Below are 20,906 nucleotides of genomic sequence, written 5' to 3'. Positions count from 1 at the left end.
AAAGTTTTCAACCTGTGTGAGATGAGAAATCGTGTCATTTGAGAAGGTCGTCTATACTCGTCCTGTCTTCTCCACAATAGGAAGCGACTTATTTAAGTGGGACCCAATGACTTCACACCCACTTACACTTGCATGTGGGCATAAATTAGGGTTAAATGGTTCAAAAGTGATGGATTTAAATCATAAGAAATCTTTTGTCATAACTTAGGTCAAAATCACGTCTTATCAATTGTCGTCTTTTAGAACAGATCAGATTTTTTAGAGTGCTTATTACAAAGCTGTGAACTAATGAAGACCACATCCCATGTTAGGGAGTCGACCATTCATGTGTTCATTTTCTTCTATCAAATTCAGATGTTTTTCTCTAAATAACGAACTCCTAAACGATTACAAAAACATGGTCCTGACGAATTACATATTGCCTCACGCAATCACAAACCATTCGCGATTTCTTCCTTTCTCAGCACCTGTCCCCTTCTTTCACCCACCAACTCCCCAACTTTCCCTGCAGCCATACTTTCTATTCTTTATATAAAAAAGAAACTCCCTAACCCTGAAGAATGCGCTCGATACATCGATACATTTCTTTTATAATCTAAATCTTTTCTATCCACTTTCGTAAACACTGTTATTAATATTCATCACAAAACCTACCTTGTTCATTGTCCTACATCACTATACCATCATGAGAGGCTCATTCTTACCATCTCTTCAATTTTTATCTTCCCACACCTCATATGTTTGCCACATCTTTAAGCCTTATCTATTCTCTCAATTTCAAATATACTTCTAAAGTTATCCTTCTCTTCCGCTCATGCATTTGACTTATCACGATTTAGAAAAAAAAGTGACATTTTGCCTCTGTCCGACAGAGATAAAATAAACACTCCATTATGCAAATTTCTTACACATACCTCGGAAATTCATCCTGCAAACAATAGCTCTCGATAAATATCCTGTTATTCCTTGCATTATCATATTTCGACTTTATCTTTTTCTCTACAATGTTTCCTTATCATCATTGTTAAATAACTACAGTCATTACAACTAATAAGACAAACGTACTTTAATTTTTGATTCAAACTGATAATTCACTCTTCTCTTTCAAATGTAATTAATGCTAAAAAATGTCACAAAATTAATCATATATGGAAATCAGTTCTTTCGTCTACTGCTTTGAAATTACTCAAATTAGTTGCATAATTACCTCGTAACACGTGGGAAGTAGCGGATTGGCCTCGTTAACAGTTCATGCTAAGAATTCAGGTCATTTTGGTCTGCTTCGTTAAGCTAATTATGATTATCATCATTTTTCATTATCTTTATTGTAACTGATAATACTGTTATTGTTAATATGATGCTTATCATCAATCTCATTACCGTAATCATATTCGGAATATCATTATTGCTGATTTCTATATGATTATTTTTCAACCTACCTGTTCTGGGTCCAGGTAATTTCGTCATTTAGTTTCTTGGACTGGCTACTGTGTCTGGATCTGTGTCTGGCCATAGAGTTTCCTTAGGCCACGAGGGAGATAGGCCAGCGCGCACGAGACTGTACAAGCTTCACCTGTCGAGACATCTCTATCTCTTACTCTCTCCCGTTTGTGTAACTCCTTCGTAATCATATTTCCTCTCTCTCTCTCTCTCTCTCTCTCTCTCTCTCTCTCTCTCTCTCTCTCTCTCTCTCTCTCTTTATCTTCTACAAACTCTTTCCAATGATACCTCATCTCTTTCTTTATAAATTGGGTTCGTTGTATAGAATTACTATCCTCCAGCATATAACCTCGTCACTGAACATCAGGTCTTCTGTTATCTGTCCTTATGTAGTTCACACCTCCTCCCCCTTCCCCCCCCCCCTTCTCTCTCTCTCTCTCTCTCTCTCTCTCTCTCTCTCTCTCTCTCTCTCTCTCTCTCTCTCTCTCTCTCTCTCTCTCCTTTGACTCGTTCCTCTACATCTCCATCTCCCTCTTTATCTCCCACTTTCCCTCCCATACACACTCATCGTAAGGCGAGCGTATTTGTGGTGTACACCATACATCTGCTAATTACAACCCTCATTACCACCATATCCGGTGCTGAAGGGGCGTGTGGTTTTCTCTGCAACGTCTGGCATATGTCGCCGGCCAACTGCAGGTCGTTCACGCCCTGGAACATAACGAAATCCCGTAAATACTTCGCACTAACGTGTCGCAGAGGCAGAGCTGCGAAGGTGTCGCCTGCAACAGTGCCTTGTGCGTCTTGCGTCTTCAACAGGTTAGTCTGGGCGCGTCCTTCCGAGTAAAAAGGTTTTCAGGAAATAAGTTAAGAATTAGGGTGATAATCTGTGATGACTGTGAGTGTTCTAAGAGGAGGAATTGCTTATCAAAAGCTGATTCAAGAAGATAGATAACATCTAGTGTCAGGTATTAAGGAGCTGGATACGTGACTAAAAGCTGACCGAAAATTAAGAACTGAAGAAGTTAGTTTCGTGATGTTGATGATCTACCTTCAGCATGGATGAGGAGTTGAGGTTGGAAGTCTTAATCTTCAATATTTTCTTAAAGACGTTCAATGTCCGTTTAGTGTCTACGTGTCCACGAACCGAGTTCACTGTGTTGTCTCTGGACTTGTTGTGAATTCGGTGTTGGGGAACTTCTGCGAAATTCTTCTTCCGGTCGCCGGTGATTCTCTGATCATAAAATCCCTTCAGCAGGACATTGGATGTGATAGAGCGATTTTCGACTACGTCAAAGGTCTGGCCCTCAGAGCTGAACGTTGTCTTCTTGTTCAAGGACCTTAATGTCGTGCTCAAGAGTAGCACCATCGTGCTTAAGTCGTTACGACGTGCTCAAGGGTTGTACTGCTTAGTTCGAGTCGTACCATCGAGCGCCTAAGGGTCTAAACTCTGCCAGAATCCGAGAGTAAATGACTCCTCCTCCTTGCCTATCGCCCTAGAAGCCACTGTAGGCACTACGTCACAACAACACCTCATTGTTAGCGTGATAGTCAAGGGGTCGGGTTAAGGCCATTGCTGAATTGATCAAGAATTCATCAAATCTGAAAGGAAAAGCCTTAAGTGTTCAGGTAACAGAACTTGTTTATCCTGAGGACAATGATAATGTAAGTAGAAGAAAAGAAAAATGAAAAGATAAGATTTCTACTTCTGCAGTAGATTGTTTGGTGGGTTTTATTACGTTTGATAGTTTGTATAAATGTTTATACTTTCCTTTCTTACGGTAGATATATGACTCTTTAGTGAAAACTGCGGAATAATGATTGTACAAGAAATTATGACTTTGACAATCACTATCAAAGAAAATGTTTGTGAAGAAGTTTATATTGATAAATAAGACATATTGTATGATGTCAATGTTGACAAAATCACCGCTAAATTGAGAAATCACATAACCTTATCACAACAGAGACCATTAGTACAAAACAGTTTTTATCTTTCGTGAGTGAAAACCACATTAAATAAATCGCGAATTTTTCCTCGTTTTTTCAGATATAAAAAAACGGGAAAAACACGTCCCGGTTATGGCCATTTCGGGTGAGAGGAACATATCGTAAATAACAGAATGCAGAAGGAAGGAAGATTTCCTCAGTTGCTGCATTACATACATACGTTCACACGCCTGCATTCCTTACTGATGTGACGTATGGAAACACAGTGTTCTTACGATGTAGCCAAAGGTCTGAGGATTATGACAAGAGTCCCACTTTCCTTGCCACCAGATGTCACCTCTGCGGTTGATGCATTGCGCGCGCACCTACTGCACCTCCCTCCTCCCCTTCCCACACTATCACCTGGCGGTCATTATGATAACTACCGCTTTCTGTGCATGGTTATGACCGCACACACACACACACACACACACACACACAGACACTTACTAGGCATAAATCTTCATAGTTTCAGTATCTCCTTCTGTTTTGCTTCCCTTTTCTCCATATTTCTTTCATTAGTCCCTCTCCTCTACCAGTTCTGCTGAAAGACTGAATGATTTTCTTAACACGGAAGGGAGGAATCAGACTTCAGAAATAACTTATTATTTTCTCTCTTCTGAGGGTCTAGCAGGATGACCTGCTCGACAGTTAATGAGTTAATGACCTCATTGTGTCGTCTACCAAGACCTAGTGATGGCGGTGATCAACAAACTGGCTCTTCCTACCTTTGTGGTTGGTGAAGATGGTCGTAGGTCGTTAGAGATGTAGCTAATGGCTGGGTTTGACGTTCCATGGATCAGTGACGATGGTTGGGTCATTACAGGTGGAGCTAATGACTGGGTCTGACGAGCCAGGAATCAGGCTAGTCAAGGTCCGGTCTTATACAGGGACCAGTGCGTGTTTATGTGACCTGTGTAACAATGTGGTCATGACCGCGGCTGTGTCAGATGATGCTGGTGGTTCTATCGTTAGCTGTTGCTCCTACAAGCTGCCCTCGTGGCTACCGGTGTTATGAGACTACTTCGAGGTTGTTGGAGTTCTCAAGGCTCCCCCTGTGGCTCACAGTGCTCAGGGTTCCTTCGTGGCTATAGGCGCTAAGGGAATATACGTATATAGTTGTATGAGCTGTTAGAATTGCCTGTGGTTGTCGATGCTGTGGTATTCCTCCGTCTCCACTGGTGGAACAGAGTTTCTGTGTAATGAGGTAGTATGGCTCTTTTAAAGAGAACAATAGTTTGTTCAACGTAACTGAAATAATTTCATGACTGTAAGACAAAGAACAGTGTTCTGTGTTGTCATTGTTGCGTTAGCTGTGTGTATTTTTTATTCTATATTCAGAAATGTATGTATATACACTCGTCTATTTCAATAATCATCAATAAACTGGTATATTCTTTACTCTCTCATATATTTTCTCATGGCTTACACTTATAGTTTTCTAATGTGAGGATTACTATTTCCTTTAAGACTTTGAGTTTTCCTCTCTTCTTGTCTTTTCGTCTCCATAATTCATTTTCACGTTTCAGCGAAGGTCTGGTCAAACAATGGGGATTTTATCTAGTTTTACAATAGTTTCACAGATTCTCTGTTTTCGAAAGAGTATTTCGTAACTCCTCAGTGTTTCACATAATTCCAGGTCGTTTTAGCATTTCAAAATGCCAGGATGCATTTCAAGATGTCATCCTTTTAAAGGAGCTTATAACTAGTGTGGTGTCTCATATTCCTGCAATGTTTCACGTTGCTTCAGAGAGTTTCATCATGTTTCATTATTTCAGAATGATGTTCCTAGTGCATGGAGCAGCAGTGGCAGTACCAGCAGGGGCGGGAGGGACTCGTCGTCCCCTTGGGTGCCTGCTGGTGTGGCTGACGATGGTGGCGGCCTTCGTCGGTAGTGTTCCCACCTCCAAGCCCTCCTTCTCTCACCACCTTCGGCAGGAGAACGACACCTTTCCAAATCTTCCTCAGCAGGAAGACGACCTCTGTTCTCTTCCTCAAGAGGACGATGTTTTCTCCTCAGATCCTCGGGGAAAAGGTGCTCTATCCTCTATTCCTCGGAAGCACGATGGCCTGTCTCTTCTCCATCAGGAAGATGACGTCCTCTCCCTTTATCCTCAGCAGGGCGCTGCTCTCTCCCCCTTCCGTCAGGAGGCGAACGACTCCCTCGCAACAGAAAAGGACGGAAAATGTAAGGACATGGTGCAACTCTCTTCCTTTATCTTCTCTAATGTCTTAATGATTTACACGTTCACAATGAGACTAAGAAATGGTTATTTAGCCACATGAACTCCAGTAAGATTTAGTATCATTCACTGCGTCTCTGTCGGTCAATATAAAATGGATTTATAAAGAAAATGTTGCTGAGATAACATGTTCCCCAGCTTTATGGGTGAAAGATGTACAACGAATCAGGCTTTATATAACATCTAGTTGGGTTTTTGCCCACTTCATTCATGACAGAAGAAAGCTTAGATGACATCTGACACAAACTTGAACCATAAAATATCTATTTGCCCTAACTTTAGGTTATCTTATGGCTCACCCATGAACCATAAGTAAAAGAATGACAACTGTTTAACAAGAAACGTATAAGCTAAAGGAATGGTCTCATCAGCACGAAAAAGACTACAAACTCCCCTAACATGTGAATAGTGACACGTATGACTCTCTCACAGTTATCTTCACCATGGTCCAGTTCGCCAACTTAGAATGCGGGACGGGGCTAGAGTCTGGGACCTGCCTCACGTCTCAAGAATGCGATCAGTTCGGCGGCAAGAACATCGGGACCTGCGCCAGGGGCTACGGCATCTGCTGCCAAGGTGAAGACCAATGGTGTGGCCCCAGGGGAGGAGGAGGAGGAGGAGGAGGAGGGTGTGTGGTTGGTGGGTGAAGGAAGGAGGCACAGGTGCTGAGAGGGGAAGGCTGCAGGAGAGATACAGCTATGAATCATTCTCTCTCTCTCTCTCTCTCTCTCTCTCTCTCTCTCTCTCTCTCTCTCTCTCTCTCTCTCTCTCCTTACCTACAGTCTATAGAGCATGTAGAAGGAGTTCTACACTCGTAAGGCACTCATCTCTTGAACTTTGCCTATGACACGATCTCGCTATCAGACAAAGCTAGAGAGCAGCGCTCGCTGCAGGGAAATTCGAATGATGAAGAGTAGTGTGAGTTGCATGTTGTCGTGTGTTATGCAAGAGCTGGAGTGTGAGAGAGAGAGAGAGAGAGAGAGAGAGAGAGAGAGAGAGAGAGAGAGAGAGAGAGGGCAATCCTCCTCAAGCTAACATTTATTTCACTCGCCTTCCACAGTGAGTCTAGAGTCGGGATGTGGCGGGAACATTCTGGTCAACAACACTTGGGTCCTGTCGACCAACTACCCAGATTACTTCAACCAACAGAGGGACTGTACGTACAAGGTCTACTTCAACGACACCATCTGCCCGATCTGTCAGATCCGCTATGACTTTCTTGCCATGGAACTGGTCGCTCCTTCCCTCACAGGTTAGTTAGTCTGGGTCCACCTTCCTACTACGAACTGTTGAGATATTGTTGGGTAGTTGACGCTGAGGTGATTTACCGACATGTACATTGCTGTTACCTAAAACAGAGACAGTATTTATGATGTTGCTGTTACCCTAGATAATGACAGTATTCATCATGTTCTTATTACCTTAAACTGTGATAGTATTCATCATGTAGCTGTTACCTTAAACTGTGACTGTTTATAATGTTGCTCTTCCCTTAAACAGTGAGAATATCTAATGTATTGCTGTTACCTTAAACAGTGACAGTTACTTAGAACATAATCTAAAAGGAAATTCGTTTTCTATATCAAACTTCTCCTTGTGATACATAACTCACTTGCAAATCACAGGCGACGGTAACTTGGACTTCAGTTTAACTCTCTTCTCTTCCGAGGGGAAGTGTCCTGTGCACCCTGCCATTTGCTGGATCACGTCATACCGGGCTTGGCCCAGCGTTACATGACTACCTGTGGCCATTGGCAACCTACTGATAGACCATTGTGACGTCTATTGCCTTCTATATACTAGAAAGATTCAGATTTCTTTACTCTTTCTTTTTTTCTATCATTTGCAGCCTGCCTATATTTTTCTAATCAGGTTTTCTCCTTTCTTCAAATCTTTCGGGTTATTTTTCCTTTTCTTTCATTACTTTCTTATTCTCTTATTCCTTCATGTATTATATCTGAGGCCTGGAATCAGTGAATATTCGTCTATGACTAAATCCTTCGATAGAAATATGTGAACAAGCGAAAAGGAACGAATGGCAACTTGCAGACCCAGCCAATCACGAGGAGTGTTGACATTACGTCATCAGTCACATTATACGGTGGCGTAGTTACCAATTAACCACACACGTCTGCCCAAGCAGCGGTTCACCCAACTGTGTGCAACAAAGGGGATGCATCTCGACTAGACGTGTCCTTAGACGACGCAAAGCAACAACTGCGTTGGTTTCGTTCGGATTTGAGGTGGTCTTTGCTGTTTGCATATACCTCACTCAAGGATCACCAGGAGATCTCTTGGAAGACAGCAACTGATCGATGGAACGAAATCCTGGAAGTTGAGAGAACGAAGATAAACAAGGGAAACATCTGTTGTCATGGTACCGCTTTGGGGTCGACGGGCGTTTATGAATTACATGCAAATGGACATTTTTATGGAGAGCTTAATGGATGCAAACGTGTCGGGAAGAGCATAAGGAAGTGGAATGTATGATCACCTCCTGTTGAATGGGAAAGTGGGAGCTGACGCTGAGTCTGGGGGAAAGACGAGAGAGATATTGGTACCTCAAAGCCAATTTTGTGAGGTGGACCAAGAACTGGGATCAAATCTGTGTCCATTGCATAGAAAACAAGAGTTCATGATGAGGGTTGACGTCACACTTACCTGTTTAGCAATCAGGCTTTGAAGCACTGGAGGCACGATGTCACAGGATATGACACGAATTCACCTCCTGGAATCAGATTTTTCAGCCAGTACATAACTTTTAAACAGCCGATTTGACAACGTTATCTTTCGTTCTGAAAAATCAAGAATAATGGAAGCTTATATTTACCCATTTTGAGAGAGCTACGAATGATACTGATGGACAGAATCCACTCGCATATGTTTGTAGTGTAGTCTGTATTAGCCAATGTGGTAGACGAGCAGAGGAGTTCCGGTTAGCTCCCGTTTGGAAGAAACTGAAATGATAATTATGATTTAAGCTGAATTTTCAGACGGGATACTATAGATGTAAAGACACAGACAATATCATTTAAAGTGATAAAAGCGTACAAGAAAGTGCTATAACTGATGAATGAGGGATGAACGACAGGTGGAACAGATACTTCTCTAAACTAACTAACTTCGAAAGGCGAGGGAGTGGCAAACAATGAACATGGAAATGATCGTAGAGTCGTTAACTACAAGGTCTACATATGGGAAGTTCATCCAAATGACCATGAGTAGTTTATCGTTCTGCAGTATGAGATCTGAACAGAAGATAATCTTACTGGTGTTCAAGTCAATCTAGAATGTGACTAATTCACACATAATGAAATGTAAAGGCATGTCGAAGGCTCTTATTCTTGCATATCGAAAGCACACAAAGACCAGGTCTTAAGCAAAGCACATAAAAGTATTTAAAAGATAAACAAGCAAGAAAGATGGAGACGAATAACCTGAGAGTCCTCGAGGAAGTGGACACAGGTGGAGAAAAAGTGAGATCCGTAATATATAGGTATTCACTTAATATCAAAAGCATAGGGACGACAAATTCGTCTTCTCTGATGCAGAATTCGCTGCTGGAGAGGACTGACCACAATTCTAATTCTTCCAGGCGAGTGTGACAATGATCAGCTTGTGTTCCTGGAGGACAGCAAGTCACAATACTTCTGTGGCAAAGCTCCAGATAACTACCACTGTAAGTCAGGAATCTCCATACAACAGATTGATGCAGATGTTTCATAATGTGTTCATGATACAGATTTAGATTTCCCAGTAGTCATGAAAATATTTCTTTGGTCTCACATAGGTTGTGGGTATGTCTATGCTGCACTGATTGTATGTACAATATTATTATTATTATCATTATTATCATTATCATTATCAATATTATTATTACTGTATTATCAATATTAGTATAGAAATACCACTAATAGTACTGCTACTACTACTACTACTACTACTACTACTACTAGTAATAGTAGTGTAATTTTCATTATCACTTTATTATCATCATTATCATCTAAAACCATGGCTACATCTCATGAGGTTCTGAGTCCTATGCTTACCTGCCCTAGGGTACGTGGAGACCACAGGCACCACAAGCCCTCACACCGTCACCATTACGACTGATAACACAGTCTCGAACCGACGCTTCGCCATCAAGGTATCCTTCATACCCTGCAACTTAAAGGGTGAGCCTGTCTACTTTGCCAGTGTACAACTTATCTATCGTGTTTATTATGATATCTATAATCTGATATATTGTGGATTTTGGGTTTTTAGTTACTTTCATTAATCTGAAGGCATGTATCAGATGAAAACTTCTCTGGGTTTTAAGAAATATTCATTCCTCTTAAAAACGTATGAGGTTTTTATGTACATGGCATACGATAGAGTGGTAGTGATCTTTTATGTATATATGTGATGCTTACTGGCATAACAGTCAGTAAATTCATTTTCACATGACTTCGGCACCGTACAATTCCTCCATGAAAACACCCAAGTGTCGAAAAGTTGACATGAGAAACTTAGTATGCTGCTCCTGAATGCTCTTGTGGGGATTATAAATATATGTTCTTTGATACTGAAATATTGCATTGCTGTACTATCTAAACATGTAAGCCTCTGGACTCATGGAAAGACCTTTTCACTCACATTGGCTGTGCCTAGATACAACCAAGTGCTTAAAACAGTTTTCCATAAAGCGTAAACCATCTCGAACACCCCCATGACATTTAAAGAATGTGACATGCATTCAAAATGCAGTAGTTCCCATGAGCGTTTATCTTTTGTGAATAGATTTCATTGCGCACTTAGTCGAGTAGGACCTCGAGGCTCTCGAGACAAGTCATCATAGGGCGTCCACACCTTTTAAAAAAGTGCTTCAGGCTTTTCCCCAAAATCCACAAAACATGATGTGGATCTAAGTTTCTCATTTCAAATCAATACGTGTTACTACATGACATGCATTCTAACATCTACTTAAGTCTTCTTTAAATCATACATCTTCTACAGTTCCGACATACTGTGGGCAGTACTACACTGGAACCAGTGGAACCATCACCTCCTACAACTACAACAACGGGGTTTATCTGGCTGGTCTGAGGTACTCAATCTGCTTCAGGAAGGAAGTTGACTACTGTACATACACGCTAAAGAAAAAGGTCAGTACGATGTAGCTCAGGATGCCTGTAGGAAGATATCCTTACGTTCTAACTTGGTCGAAGGTTAATAAAGCAGGACGAACGTGAATGTGTCATTCATTGTAAACACTTTTACCTCATAATTGACGTAGTTTTGTACACCCATGAGCAGAAATATTACTTTCTTTCATAGCATAAAACAAGGACGGGACAAGGAGAAGTGGGAGACCAAATTGGAGGTGGAAGGCTGGAGTGAAAAGATTTTGAGCGATCGGAGCCTGAACATACAGGAGGGTGAGAGGCGTGCAAGGAATAGAGTGAATTGGAACGATATGGTATACCGGGGTCGACGTGCTGTCAATGGACTGAACCAGGGCAAGTGAAGCGTCTGTGGTAAACCATGGAAAGTTTTGTGGGGCCTGGATGTGGAGAGGGAGCTGTGGTTTCGGTGCATTACACATGACAGCTAGAGACTGAGTGTGAACGAATGTGGCCTTTGTTGTCTGCTTTCCTGGCACTTAGTCAATGACACAGGAGGTGTCGACGCTGTTTTCTGTGGAGCGGGGTGGCGCCGAGAATGGATGAAGCACAAGTATGAATATGTACATGTGTATACATGTAAATATCGGTGTATGTGTATGTCTATGTGTATATATTGATTTGTATATGAATATGTATGTATATGTACGTGTGTATCCTCAGACCGACAACCAGTTCATAGGTACGCCGGACACGCTGCGTCTCATGGTGGGGTCAGGGGTCTCAGTACTGCCAAACCCGAACGTCTTCGGCTCCACTTTCATCTGTCCTGACCCATCCGTCGCCAGGTCCACACTCTACTTCACCCTCGACTACTGCTTCTACGCGGTGAGTTCCTCCTTGAGCACTAACTCTACCCGGTGACTTCGTCCTCGAGCACTAACTCTACCTGTTGAGTCCATCTTGAACACTAACTCTACCAAGTAAGTTCATCCTGATCACTAACTCTACCTGGTTATGACCCTCCCTCTCTATGTATCTTAGATATCTTGCTCGACGTATCTTAGCTAATGGGCTAATTCGAGTGTGTTCGTATCCCTGCAGGATTCCATAACTTCGACCCACACTGCGGCTCCGTTCTACGTGACGGTTCGGACGCTGGTGGACAACGTCGAAAACCGCAATCAGTTCGTTACCCAGTACTCAGGGTTCGACTTCGACTGGGAGGCAAACAGTTGCTGAGAGAGAGAGAGAGAGAGAGAGAGAGAGAGAGAGAGAGAGAGAGAGAGAGAGAGAGAGAGAGAGAGAGAGAGAGAGTCCTGCCGCTACTGTGAACGGGATCTAAAATTGATAATTATTCTTACCACTGTTCACTGTCTTTGATGTGTGACTTAAAATTCCCTTCCCTCGGTGACTCTTGTTGGAGTTTAATGTAATTTTAACTGTTATTTGTAGCACTGTGTACTTTTGGAGTTTAATGTAATTTTAACTGTTATTTGTAGCACTGTGTACTCTTGAAGTTTAATGTAATTTTAATATCATCTGTATCACTGTGTACTCTGCAAGAGTCCCACGAGCGTAGGTTATCAGAGAACCGCACTTCGATAGCAGTTTGCAATATGTAGGATTTCATCCACTGACTATCATTGCTTTGTTTATCTTACAAATCTGACGTCTTTACAAACTGTTTTATTTCACGTTGTTTCCTATTGTATAATGAGACAATTTATCATATTCCTAACCGCGTCTATTGTTATTGTAATAAATGCATGTTAGATGAAAGTCTGCGCACGCAGAGCAAATCAATGGACGCCACAGCAACATCCCACGCAAAAGAAAAACAGATTGATAAACATTGCCACAAAATACTGCAATCAATAATAAGAAAATAAAAGCTAAAGGAACGGCTTTGATTGCATAGATGGTAGTATGAGAATCTAGGAGTAGAAAATCAATAGATGATAGCTGAGTGAAAAGATGGTAGTGAACAGGATAATGTGAGAATGATAAGTGAATAAGGTAAATATAAAAATGAGTGGATGAAGGAATACTACATCTGGCTTATGAGGTTTTCGAGGGACAATTGTGCCCACTCGTGTAATTTTTGTACGTTGGCTGAGGCCTCTCGAAATGTGTGATCATCAAAACAATATTTCTGATATCAACAGTATGTTCAGAGGCATTTTCCCCAAAAACTAATGTGCGTGAATCACACACACACACACACACACACACACATAGACACACACACACACACACATAGGGCACACGAATATAAAACTCTCTTTCCATAACTCATCAACAGTAGTCGTATACCCACACCAACACAATTACAAACATTCAGACACACGACATGTGTTTCGGGTGTTGGTATACATGTACCATACCAATTCATCAAAATTGCAATTATCAAACAAATCCTTATCAAACTATTCCCTAAAAAGTGATCAGAGAATTGGCAACTCAGTGGCAAATCGTTCCTATTTTTCTCCAGTGTTTGAATTTAGGTATTTTTATATGTACTGTTATTGAGGTCATTCTACGCACTCATATTTACAATATATATTAAAAGAAAATCGAACAATAACTCTGCAAAATAAATCGGAAATGCAGATTTTATCGATTTTATCGCGGCCAATGACTGTGGTTTATATGACTATTTGTTATACGTATTTAAAGTTTGATTTTTATTTCCATGGGTGACCAATCAAGGCCATCTCGAGTGAACAACAAAAAAAAGTTGAAAGAGAAAAATAAATGAAGAAATTTATCAGGGCTCCGCAGCTGTACACCTGGCCCGTAGATTTAGAAAGGTTATAGGAAGAGGGAAAGACATAAGAAGGAAGAGAATTCCACAGGTTTGTTGTTCTAGGGAAGAAGGAGGCATCATAACGGTCGATCCTCGAGTGGCCGATCCCAACACAAAAACTGAAGGAAGCAGCAGATAAACGTGTGCCTCGGGTCCAAGCTATGGTGGTAGGGACAGCACATGTAAACAACTCATGAGAACATTAGTTAGTTAGGATATGTAAGTCCAGGGTAGGACGAGTGTGTCTGGCCTGCGTCTATGTGTCTATGTATCTGTCGGTAATTCGCCCTAACTTATTATGTTATATTGTTTTTTTCTTTCTTTCTTCTTTATTTCTTTCTTTTCCTCTCTTTTTCTTTCTTTCCTTTCTATCTCTTTCTCACCTCCTCTCTCTGTTTCTCACTCTCTCTCAACCTCTTTCTCTCCCTCTCTTTCTCGACCCTTCCACACATCCTTCTCTGCCACTCCCTGGCTGTTAGCTAGAGACGAACAACCATCCTTGGATGTGTGCCACACTTGGACCGTCCTGACGACTAACTGGCTTTATTCTCGTCTTTTATGAGATCTTAAAACTGAACTTCAGATGAAAACGAGACAAAAAGTAAGGTTAAGAATGCAGAGGTTTAGTACCTTTAAACAACCCAGATCTATCGATTAAGAATGCAGAGGTTTATTACCTTCAAACAACCCAGATCTATCGATTTCAACACTGGAAAATAAGTTCATTTTGAGGATGGCTTAGTGTCAGCTGGTGGGTGCACGATACGATCCTCTACATCACTATGGGAAGCAGGCATCGGAGATCCGCTAAACGACGGAAGCATCATAAACAACACCCTGCCATATTGACCTGTAATTCTGGGGAAAACATTCAAGTGCTTCAAAATGGTCGTGAGTGAACTACAATAGAGGTCAGATCCTTGTAGGTAATCTGACTAGAATGTGTCTTGAAAAAATTGGAATATTTGAGGTTGTAAAAAAAAAAAAAAAAGCTTGATATTAAGAAATTTATATATAGAAAAGGGGGGTGGGGTGGGGGGTCATTTTCCAGCCCCCCGCTCCCTCCCCTTTTAGTCGCCTTCTACGACACGCAGGAAATACGTGGGAAGTATTCTATCTCCCCTATCCCCAGGGATATGTATGCATGCATATGTATGTACATGTATGTATACGTTGAAATGTATATGTATTTACATGTGCGTGTGAACGTTTATGTATATACATGTGTATGTGGGTGGGTTGGGCCATTCCTCGTCTGTTTCCTTGCGCTACCTCGCTAACGCGGGAGACGGCGGCTAAGTATAATAATGATAAAAAAAATGATATTTAAGAAATATGATAAACAAAGATGAAACGAACTTAGAAGCAAGAATTCCAGAGGCGTTTCTTTGGTGTTGTTTGGTGGTCGTGTCCTTAATGAAGTGGAGGATTCCTGTGTTAAGGTTCTTGTCAGACCAGCTGTTACTCGCGACATCGTGGCCTAACGACGGGACTGGTGGGAGCGCCGGCTGGTTACCTACTTTTACTGTGGTGACGACTGAATGACGAGGCTCGTCCGCTGATTGGTGAATAGAGACGCAAGAAGGTGGTTCGGTTCAGAGAACAGCCAATACGTGAGTGAGTAAGTGGAACGAAGTGTCTCGTGCCTTCGTCAGTATAAAGCACGCATTAAAGTTAGTCGTATACTGATGGGGGTCTCAGTGTGACATTTTGTACCTTGAATTTTATGGTAGGGCGCTCCAAGAGTTATGAGGGAAAGGAGATTCATGATGCCTGAGGAGAGAGAACCTCATGATACATGAAGAACGAACCTCACGATACATTTGAGGACGAATACATGACACATATGAGGAACTTTACAATCTTGGGTTCAAAAAAAAAGGGAGGGATAACGCGAGCCATATGAGGCCTTACTGTAGACCCACTGAGACACGTCTTAACTCAGGGGACTCCATCACCACCACCAACAGAAGCAGGAGGAGGAGGAGGAGGAGGAGGAGGAGCAGGAGGAGGGGCTCGGCGGTCCTCACTCAAGGGCAACTTCCGAAACAATGGCGCGGGAGACTCGCAAGCGCCTCTCTCCTTGCCATTGTCCTCGTGATGATGGACTCACGGCTACAGGTAGCCTGGACAAAGCGAACCTGGATGAGAAGAAAAAAAAAGAATTACAGTGCAGAGTTCCATTATCCTTCCTCATTGTTCACAGCTCCCACGTACTACTTATGACGTCACAACCTCACACCCCCAGGAGCAACTAATTGCTGGGGTTGGCTGCTCCTGGGGGAGAACGCGGGTCATGAAGGACATCGGTAAAGCTAAGACCCTGTAGTTGCTTGAAATGTATCAAACGGTTTGGTAAGGTTTTGCCCAGTTAGGGATACGAAGAAACATTGGTTCGTTGAAGAAATCCAACCACTGAAGGGTACTGGGGTGCTGAGGAAGGAGGAATTATATTATCAGCACTGAGGGAAACTGGGGTGCTGAGGTGGGGCAAACTATATAGATAACTTTTCGAAGTGCAATAATTCATATATGTATTTCCTCACTGTAATATGTTAAACAGCGTTTCATTGAATCATCTCACGAATTCATTGCCATTTCCTCCATTCTGCTCTGTGTGAGGCATGTATGAATATTCTTAGTGTTACACACACGCACACACGCACACATACACACATACACACACACACACATATATATATATATATATATATATATATATATATATATATATATATATATATATATATATATATATATATATATATATATATATATATATATATATATATATATATATACTGACAAGAGAAAATCGTACATCACTTCATACTGTGACATGGTAATGTCTACTTGTCAAAGCTGGTAATCTACTTGAAAGCTGAACTATGGCAATTAGCAGAGATGGGTGAGTGTTCTATGAATAATCTTGTTTCAGCTTCAGCCTAATGAAGTCTGGATTGATGGCACAGATAATCCCCACAGCCCGATTACGGCTTGAGTGCAATACTGTGTGGGCGAGCCCTGTGTATTGGTGGTCTGGGTGAGATAGCTCCCAATATACTATGTAAGCGATCTCTATATATCGTTGGCCCAGCTGGGGTATATAGCCACACCTGTATTCCGCTGTATATGTCTCGCCGTTCTCGCACTGGGCATATGACTGTTAGTCTAGTGTTTGTTCATCCATGGTGCATCTATCTATCTATTCATCTATATATCTATCTATTTATCTATCTGTCTCTCATTCTATAGCCATCTAGAAACATATACAGAGAAATTGACACTCTAAGGAAAACTAAAACAACCTTGGAGTTATAAATTGATGATCTTATTGCAGAAGATAAGATGGATCTCGAATATCAGTTCTTAGAGAGAGAGAGAGAGAGAGAGAGAGAGAGAGAGAGAGAGAGAGAGAGAGAGAGAGAGAGAGAGAGAGAGAGAGAGGCATTCTTTCCTGTGACAATAACACCCTCCCTCCTCCCTCAAATACCCCATTGCTCACTACTTCCCGTTTCCTCTACTCCCTCCTTACCTCACTCCTCAACACACACATGAACGTATATTGTCGTTATACCCACCTTATGCCGTGATAAACCACAACCATCAAGTACCATGTGTGTATCACCCATCCCGTGATGACAATGAAACAGGTTGTCCTTACCTGGGCAGGATAACAACTCGTCTAGGGTGGTGCTGCAGTGAGATCATCATCGCAGAACATGCCCTGGGGAACTCCTCTCATAAAAGGATAATTCTCACAAGTTTTCCCGTTGTCTTGCGACCACTGGCTGCCTTACTTGCTGAGTCAGGGGTGTAGTTCTCTCACTTGGTCGTATGTTGTTTTGTGAGGGTGTGCAGCAGGGTGTTGAGAAGGGAGGTGTACATGTGTATTTTTATATATGTACCTGTATACATATGTATGTGCATGTGTGTGTCCGTGTGTACGTGCAGTTTTATATATTGATTAACGTTATGCCAGAAACCTTATTAAAGCATAGCAAAAAGAGTAAAATCAGTTTGATATAAGAAATGTAGACATTAGTAATGTGAATTCGTGACAGGCAATCATACACAATCTTCAGCATAAGCTTCTCCGTTTTTACGTGCTTGCCACAAGATCCCCTCGGGAAGAACTAAGTTAATTGCTGAGCCTGCAGCACAGCAGGATTTGTTGGGAACTTAACGTCCACCACACCGCTGATAAGCGTCTAAGCTTCTACGCCTGACCAAACGAGCTTCGCCAGCAGTGGTCAGGTCCCAAGATTAAGTGGCATATTTACCAGCGTTGCTTTCTCTGGCTTGGCCGGTGTCTTGGCTCGCGAGAACTGTGGTGTTTGGTTGTTGAGTCATTGGTGAGTTGATAGCCTATCCTCTCTAGGGCAATGACGGATAGGAGTCCTATTTCTATTCCTCTTTTTTTTGTTGGTGGATGGGCAGTAACAGTCGTAGATCCTAATCCTCAGCTGTCATTTACCGATAGTCTGCTCATTATCGCAGCGGATTGGTTAACGGGATTAGCGTTTCACTGTGATTAGTTGAACGTGAGAGGGTGCTGTACTGATTGGTTGATTGAGTGCTTCACTTTTAAAGTGGCCAGTTGATGGATGAGCCAATCTTTCACTGAAAACAAATTGGTTATTTAGATCGGGTCATCATCTCGTTTACACTGGTGTCTTTATGACTGCTTTTCATATGTTTTGAACAGAGTACAATATCCATCCAATGGGTTATATCATCTATTGTAAAATATCTACCCAATGTCTTATATTATCTTTAGCACATTATCTTATCCAGTGTAATAAATTATCTATCCTAGTTGGTAAAATTTCTGCCCAAGAAAGCATTTAATCCCCTGCAATGTCCGTACACGTATACAAGAGATAGCGTCATAGAAATAACTAGTGTGATCTTAAGATAATTTGGTTGAAAAATACTTCTCATGTTTCTATATTCACACTAAATAAAAGAAAATTGAGGAATGTGATAAAGATGTTGACACTGGAGCCATGACGAGGTAAAGCGGTCGAGTCTTACCGTCTGAGATGAAGGCAGCCTGCCACCACCCAAGCCGCCCCTGGCCCAGGCTTGTGTTCTGGCCAGTCTTTAACCCTGGGATTTAGTGAGTGCTTGGTGTGTGGTGAGATGGCTCAGCCTGTGGCCCTCACGATGTCCCTCACTGTGGCCTCATCTGTGACCCACATCAACGTATCTTCACTCACTTCTATCGCCTAGGGAGGATAGAGTGATGACTACCCTTCGTAGGATGGTCGAAAGTCAAGTCTCAGTACCTGGGGATTCCAACGTTCGGGTACTGGAAGGATATACCCAGCTGAGTCTTTATGAGGCAGGCGTGTAAAAGGAGGGAGAAACATGGCAGGAGGAAGGTGCCACTCTGTTGTCTTATGAGGTCGTAAAAGGTCATCCCCGGGGTCAGAGGTTATTGGACGTCTATCCCCAGTGGAGAGGTGGTGGTGATGGCTGGGACAGGAGAGGGAACAAGGAGGAGGATGGCAAGAGGAACGTGTCAGACGAAGGGGTCATGATGCGTGTCCAGGCGAGGGAAGGAAGGGAGGAGAGGTCACAAGGTCAAGAAGGGTTTCATACAAGGAAGGTGTCAGATGAGGAGGAGAGTGTGGTAAGGGAAGGGTGTTCGATGAGGAAGGTATGATATGAGGAGTGTAGGAGGGTGTGTGTGTGTGTGTGTGTGTGTGTGTGTGTGTGTGTGTGTGTGTGTGTAAAGAGACAGAAATGGGCACCATGGGAAAGGTCTCTCTCTCTCTCTCTCTCTCTCTCTCTCTCTCTCTCTCTCTCTCTCTCTCTCTCTCTCTCTCTCTCTCTCTCTCTCTCTCTCTCAATCTATCATCCTCTGTCCATTTATTTATCGACCTATCTGTCTATATGATATGCATGATAGCAATGAACAAGTGTTGATAAAACACTTACAGCAACATCTAGCCGCACATGATAAAAGAATTATATCATCAGGTTTCATATAACATCTTCAGAATACTTTTGATTCTCTACTGGTCACCAACATTTATCGAGGACGAAGAAAAACTAAAACAAACCCAAAACGGAACAACAAAGCTAATTCCGACACCCAGGAGTAATCAACCATGGCAAAAAAGTCAGAGATGTAGAAGTGTTTTTTCTTTGCACAAGTGAGGCTACGACAACTAAAAGAGGTTTTCAAAATACTAAATGATTTTGATAATATAGATCAATGATTGTCTTACTTTCGCGTTAGGTAGAGACGCAATGACCAGATAACGACCGTATGACTATACAGGGACGGAGATGTATGCATCTTTTTGTCATCTAGCACGGTTTTCTTCCATGGCTAATTGCCACTTAGTTGACATGTCTGAGTGGAGGAGCCTTCTGCTGTACTACCCTGTCTTCGTCTATATACACCTGGAGTTTAGAACAGTATGACTGTCTCCAACAGAAGATAAGACTCGTCATAGGCCATCAGGTCTTCTGTTATCTTGCTTTCTCCAAGGCACTGCTAAGGCTAAGGCAATCAGGAAACCTCTTCAGTCACCACTCATAAATTTCTGTCGTGCTGACCCGAGTGTAATTAGACACTTCAATGGATCTGAGTTTAGCCATCTTTTCTCTGGTCCTGAATTTCATTTTGCCGGTCTAAAATTTTCTCAAATACTCTGGGCCACAAAGGACGCGTAATTTAAACTCACGGGTAAATATTTCCTTCTCTTGATTACCATTATTAAATGCCACGTAAGTGATTTTAAGGAATTGCTTTTCATGGTCTCACCGTATCTGATCCCACTGTATGAGAATTATGTGTCTCTGACTTTCATAGACTTTGTCTTTTTATTTTGCGATTATTGAGAATTTCTCTGAAAGCTCAGGGACGTGACTGACCCAGATTATTGATATAATCATCAAAGGTATACAGAGTCTAGTCTCTTCATATTTAGTTTATGGTGATATCAAACTCTCCATATTGATGTTACATTTACGTAAGTACACTCTCTACCTAACATTGAATATCAGCTGGAGCCACGATCAGCCACCGTGGGCCTGGGATATGCAATTGCAAAATGTGTTGTCGGGTGTAAGCTAGAACGTTACCAGGAAATCAGCGAAAAGCTGCTTACTCTCTCAGCCAACCACAGCTCATACAGCTACCGACAGGTAAACACGGAGTCAACAACCATCATTCAAAGGACTATCATCAATCCCCACATACCCAGTCTGTTACCCAGACTAGCCTCTATCACCCTACTGTCCCCTCACCGTTCCACCAGTCCACAAGCCTCCCTTACTTAAAGAGTTCTCGAAGAAACAAGT

The 20,906-nt window shown here is 42.0% G+C and overlaps 1 protein-coding gene across 1 annotated transcript; it reads left to right on the top strand.

The window, feature by feature from the left end:
* The first annotated feature begins 4,841 nt into the window (after positions 1–4,841).
* LOC139764973 (uncharacterized) lies at positions 4,842–12,444 on the top strand. Its single transcript, XM_071692024.1, has 8 exons — positions 4,842–5,617; positions 6,105–6,248; positions 6,733–6,924; positions 9,268–9,351; positions 9,731–9,847; positions 10,671–10,819; positions 11,501–11,665; positions 11,882–12,444. Exons 1-8 carry the CDS (start codon positions 5,161–5,163, stop codon positions 12,017–12,019), a joined length of 1,446 nt encoding a protein of 481 aa, XP_071548125.1. The 5' UTR covers positions 4,842–5,160; the 3' UTR covers positions 12,020–12,444.
* Positions 12,445–20,906: the final 8,462 nt, after the last annotated feature.

Source organism: Panulirus ornatus, chromosome 52, assembly GCF_036320965.1.
Source record: "Panulirus ornatus isolate Po-2019 chromosome 52, ASM3632096v1, whole genome shotgun sequence".
Lineage (NCBI taxonomy): Eukaryota > Metazoa > Arthropoda > Malacostraca > Decapoda > Palinuridae > Panulirus > Panulirus ornatus.
This window is presented reverse-complemented; position numbering and strand designations above follow the sequence as displayed.

What these genes read in the sequence shown, in the direction of transcription:
- LOC139764973 (XM_071692024.1), top strand. Translation starts at nt 5,161, where the DNA reads ATGTTTCACGTTGCTTCAGAGAGTTTCATCATGTTTCATTATTTCAGA. An exon ending in CATACCCTGCAACTTAAAGG is followed by an intron (nt 9,848 to 10,670) that starts GTGAGCCTGTCT and finishes CATCTTCTACAG; the next exon opens with TTCCGACATACTGTGGGCAG. An exon ending in TCGACTACTGCTTCTACGCG is followed by an intron (nt 11,666 to 11,881) that starts GTGAGTTCCTCC and finishes GTATCCCTGCAG; the next exon opens with GATTCCATAACTTCGACCCA.